This window comes from Microtus ochrogaster, chromosome 8 (genome assembly GCF_000317375.1).
Source record: "Microtus ochrogaster isolate Prairie Vole_2 chromosome 8, MicOch1.0, whole genome shotgun sequence".
Taxonomy (NCBI): Eukaryota; Metazoa; Chordata; class Mammalia; order Rodentia; family Cricetidae; genus Microtus; species Microtus ochrogaster.
Genome location: NC_022015.1, coordinates 69,704,081 through 69,709,063, shown reverse-complemented (window position 1 = coordinate 69,709,063; position 4,983 = coordinate 69,704,081). Strand labels below are relative to the sequence as shown.

General features: G+C 56.1%; 1 protein-coding gene across 1 annotated transcript in view; it reads left to right on the top strand.

Annotated features, from left to right (window-relative positions):
* The first annotated feature begins 1,605 nt into the window (after positions 1 to 1,605).
* The window catches only part of Sfrp5 (secreted frizzled related protein 5), a 4,839-nt gene continuing 1,461 nt past the window's right edge, over positions 1,606 to 4,983 (top strand). Inside the window, exons 1-2 of the mRNA XM_005352303.2 lie at positions 1,606 to 2,241; positions 4,073 to 4,150. Coding sequence (XP_005352360.1) covers positions 1,722 to 2,241; positions 4,073 to 4,150 — 598 coding nt within the window. The 5' untranslated portion in view covers positions 1,606 to 1,721. The remainder of the gene's footprint in view (positions 2,242 to 4,072; positions 4,151 to 4,983) is intronic.

Sequence of the window (4,983 nt, the reverse complement as noted above, 5' to 3'; positions counted from 1 at the left end):
CCCACCGTGGGCTCGGCCCTATCTGGCTGGTGTCTTGTTCTCACAGCTGCATCAGCTATATCCAGGACAGAGCCCTTTGCACCTCACCGATATCTGGCACATAGCAGGCGCTCTCTGTGTGTTGGGGGTACTAAGGCATGGCCCCCACCTCTCTCCACAACCACTCCATGGGCAGACCGATTGGAAGCCAGGAGCCCTGGAAATATTGAGAAGCAGCGAGAAAAGGTGAGGAGAACTGAGGAGAAGCACTCCTTCCTGTAGAACCAGGCCCCCTTCTCCCAATTCTGCTTCCCCCCACCCCGCTCCACCCCATCCCACTCCCGCTATCCAAGCCCTCTTAGAGGCTCCTCCCCAGAGGGGAGGCCAGAGACCAAGGGAGACCCACAGAGTCTGCTCCCACAAGCCACCTCTCCAGTTCTTCTCATAGGAAAGCCACAGAAGGCAGGACCCAGACTGACAAAAGAAAGACATGGAGTGTGGGGTTCTGGATGTCACCCTTCTGATGTCTGCTTGTCTTCCTCCACCCGTAGTGTTTCCTGCCCCAGGTTGGCCTCTACTCTTCACAAACAACAGTGAAGCCCTCCCTCTTCTTTGGAGTCTAACGCTTGAATTCAAAGGCTGCCTTCTTCAGCACTGAGCTGTGCGTCCCTGGGACAATTACCTCCACTGCTCTGAACCCTCAGAATCCAGGTCTCTTGCTTGCTTCTGTGCTCTGACTCTGAAACCCCAGACCACCCAGATCCAATGGGCCAGCTCTGATTCCTTGCCTGCCCTCAGCTTCGGTGTCTTTATCTGTAAAGTGGTGGTGATAATGGTACCTGCCCTCCTAACAGCGTTACCATGGGAATTAAATAAGCTAGTTTATGAAATGTGCCTACAGCAGTCTCCAGGCACACTTAGCACCCACTGGATGCGAACTTTCATTAGAAAGAGGCCTTGGTAAGGTTCTGCAGTGTGCCATGGTGTCCATGGCACTTAGTAGGAGCCCATTAAATAGAAGCCAAAATTCCCGTCACCCCGCCCCCTTGACTGCCATAACAGGGTCTGCTATCCCACTAGGCTGCAAGGTGCGTGGCTCTGGGCAGAAACTCAGTGGATCCTTGAAGACCTCAGGATGAAGCTCTGCCAGACTGGCCAGGAGGTTTTGGATGCTCAAAAGACTCCAGTATCAGAGAAGAGCAATGGAGGTGTTGGAGAAGCGAAACCAGAGCCGAGCAGGGAAAGGCCCAGGCGGAGAGATAAGCAGGTGAAGTGAGTGAGAAAAGGAACAGGAGAGACTGTGGCGGAGAGAGATAAGAAGGATGGAGAAGAGGCCAAGGGTGAGGAAAATGCCGAGCCCCAGGAAGAGGTACAAGGAATGGGTCTGGGCTGCGGCAGGGGAATAGTTGACCGGCCAGGGTCGCACAGTGGGGCGGGGCGGGAACCGGACAGGAACACGGAGGGAGGGATTCCAGGGTTCCTCCCAGGTCCGCCAACCCGGGGCGAGAGTGGGGTGGGGGGGACCAACGACTGCAGATTGGCTAGGGCACAGCGAGGTCTGGGCTGGAGCCCCGAGGTGGGAGGTGCCTGGATCACTCCGGCAGCAGAGCGGAGCAGAGGCTGCCACCTACTTGGACGACCCGAACAGCGGGGACGGCTGCAGGGACCATCCCGGCCGGGGAGCACACGGGGCAACCCGGTGACGAGCACCGAGCCGTCGGGGCGGGCGGCGACATCCAGCCATGAGGGTGGTGGGGGGCGCGCGGACGGCCGCCCTGGCGCTACTGCTCGGGGCACTGCATGGGGCTCCGGCGCGAGGCCAGGAGTACGACTACTATGGCTGGCAGGCGGAGCCGCTGCACGGCCGTTCCTACTCCAAGCCACCGCAATGCCTCGACATTCCGGCCGATCTGCCACTCTGCCACACGGTGGGTTACAAGCGCATGCGGCTGCCCAACCTGCTGGAGCACGAGAGCCTAGCCGAGGTAAAGCAGCAGGCGAGCAGCTGGCTGCCGCTGCTGGCCAAGCGCTGCCACTCGGACACTCAGGTCTTCCTCTGCTCGCTCTTCGCGCCCGTCTGCCTAGACCGGCCCATCTACCCGTGCCGCTCGCTATGCGAGGCCGTGCGCGCCGGCTGCGCACCGCTCATGGAGGCCTACGGCTTCCCCTGGCCCGAGATGCTGCACTGCCACAAGTTCCCCCTGGACAACGACCTCTGCATCGCGGTACAATTCGGGCACCTGCCTGCCACCGCGCCTCCAGGTATAGCGCCGCTGCCGCCCCGCGCACCCCGATGGTCCTGGGAACCGACAGATGCCGCTCCACAAACCCTTATTTGCACGCCGGATAGGTGCCAAGCCCTTACACACACAGCGCGCTCACGCACACACCACATATGTCCCGTGCTCAGTAATTGTCTCAATTCTCCTTCCCACCTGAATGAACTTGAGGCTCTGGATATATCCTGGCTCGTTCTCACCCCACTCTGATCAGTGCCTTGTGCAGCTCACAGCATGCCCGCTTCCCCAAGCTGCTGAATCCCTGGGTGTCCTGGGGGCGACCCCATAAATGCTTTATTGCCTTCCTCGTCTATACAAGGCTTGTGGTCGCTCGCTAGACGGTGTCTTTGACCTGAACTGCAGGCGCGCCCAGACAAGCACTTCTCCCCGACGATATGGGAACTGGGATGAGGCGGGTGGTTAGGGAAGAGCTGAGGACCCTTCGTTTCTATGCCTGGAACCCCAACTTCTCCAGTTCCTAGTCTGGGTATCTTTGGTAACGAACTATAGAAATGATCCCTGAAAGTATAGTCTTGTCTGGGTATCTTTGGGGTACTTAACTTTTCTGAGCCTCTTCTCCCTGACAGTAAAGCCCCAGCCCCTTGAACTCCCAAGTCCTGCCTCCCGCCGGCACCTTGGTGCCATTGCTGCCGTCGTGACTGATTTCTGCTTGATCTCAGCTGCTCTTTCACTGTGCTGGTTCTCAAAACTGCCCCAAGGTTGGAGGCCACACCTCCTCCTCCTTTCTCCAAGAATGCAGGTCCCCTTCCAAACTGGCCTAGGTCCCTAACACTCCACCTTGGGTGACACCCAGCAGGCAATCTTTGCCTGGGCAGCTAGCATGGCAGAGCAAGAGCTCCCATGAGACCCCATGGCTGGAACAAGCAAAGCTCCATTCCCCTTTTCCTTCTCTCTCCACTCCCCAAAAAGCAGCTGGGCCCCTCCTCACACCCCTGCACCCCATCTCTCAAAGCTTATGTTCACTGCTTAGTCCTAGAATGCTCTCTCTCCTCCCTCTCCATGGAGTTCTGGGAGAGGAAAGTCCCTGTGCTGGAGGCTGCAAGCCGCAGTCAAGCAGGAATAGAACCAGGCAAGCCAGAGATCCACAGTCCCCAGAAGTCCCCACAGGTTCCTTTTACGGTTTCTTTGAAATCAGGAATCTTAGGCTCAGAACCCAGACTGGCCCTGCCTTGCTACACCACGACCCTCTCTCCCTGTGAGAGGCTTGCTCACCTGGAGGCAGGCACAAAAGGGAACACAAACAGAGGTCAGATGGGGCAGGGCTGGACAATAGACAGGCTGTAGAAAGGTGTGTGTGTGACAGATGACATTCAGATGCTTCACATAAAAATCAGTCGAGTGGGCTTTCTTTGAGAAATTCTAAATTAATGCTGTTTTGCTCTGCTGACTGCCCACGTGCCTGACCTCCGCAACACATCCGCCCTGGCCATAGAGCAAGCAGGACCACAGCCACGAGCCCTAAGCTTTGCTACCTTCATTACTCATATTACACCTTGTTCCTTCGCTGTAAGTAAGGCAGCATCCACTTCACAAGCAGAGTATTAGATGGGATAAAATTCAGAACACAGTGCATGGTCTGGCGGCCGCTGCCATGGGGAAACAATGCTCCCCTCGCCATACTGTCCCTACACTATACGATCTCTAGAATTGTCGCAGCCACTCAGCCATTGCCACCACCCCATGTCTGGGTAGGAATCACAGAGCAGCTTTTGTGAGGAGGGAGGTTGTTGGAGGAGATTGTGCCATTCCGGCTGTTTGGGATTCCACCCACTCTGCTCTCTCTCTCTCTTCAGTGACCAAGATCTGTGCCCAGTGTGAGATGGAGGACAGTGCTGACGGCCTCATGGAACAGATGTGCTCCAGCGACTTTGGTGAGTATGGGCTCTCAGGACCACAGCCCCGACACTGCCCCAGCAGCCTGGTTCAGAGCCAACCCCATGTTGAGAGAGCTGAGAGAGGCCTCCATGGCTGGGCTGGCCTTTTTAAGGGATACAAGCTTAGCCAGAGATGGATGGGACCCTCACAGGACACAGGACTCCAAGATAGGAGAGTCCCCTGTCTGCTGGAATCTCTTCTGAGTACCCAGTGTTCCTCTGGCCAAGATGGGTTGTGACCGACTTTCCCATTGCTTCATCTTGGACCCTTCCTATCCTGGGACAACTGAACTAAGCCAGTTAGGACCACGTTCACTGTGAGCCACAGATTTCTGCATGTGATCTTTGCAAAGTTCGTTCTGTTTTGTGTCCTAGCCTCCTCATCTATAAAAATAGGAGAAAGAGCAATGATGAAATCCTGACTTAGAGAGTCTTTATGTTGGTAGCCTCTTTGGAAAGAAAATGCTATTCTAACTGCAGAGGGCAGGGCAGGGCAGGGAGGGAAAAAGGAGAAGAGGTTTTAGGCCAATTCCCTTTCTGAGTGGGCAGAGTTATTCTCTGGCTTCTTGAGACTAGCTGCAGGAGCGTGAAGCTGGCTAGAGGGCCCTCAGCCAGGATTCCTGACCTTAGCTGTATTGGGTCTCTGTGGCCACTTGTGAGTGACCTGGATGATGACTCAAGCCACAGGCCTGGACTTTACCTCCCTACCCTAAACATTCACTCACACTCCTGCACATACCACAACAGACTTCCACACAGACACACAACATACATTCTGTGTCCACACTCCTCTCTCTCTCTCTCTCTCTCTCTCTCTCTCTCTCTCTCTC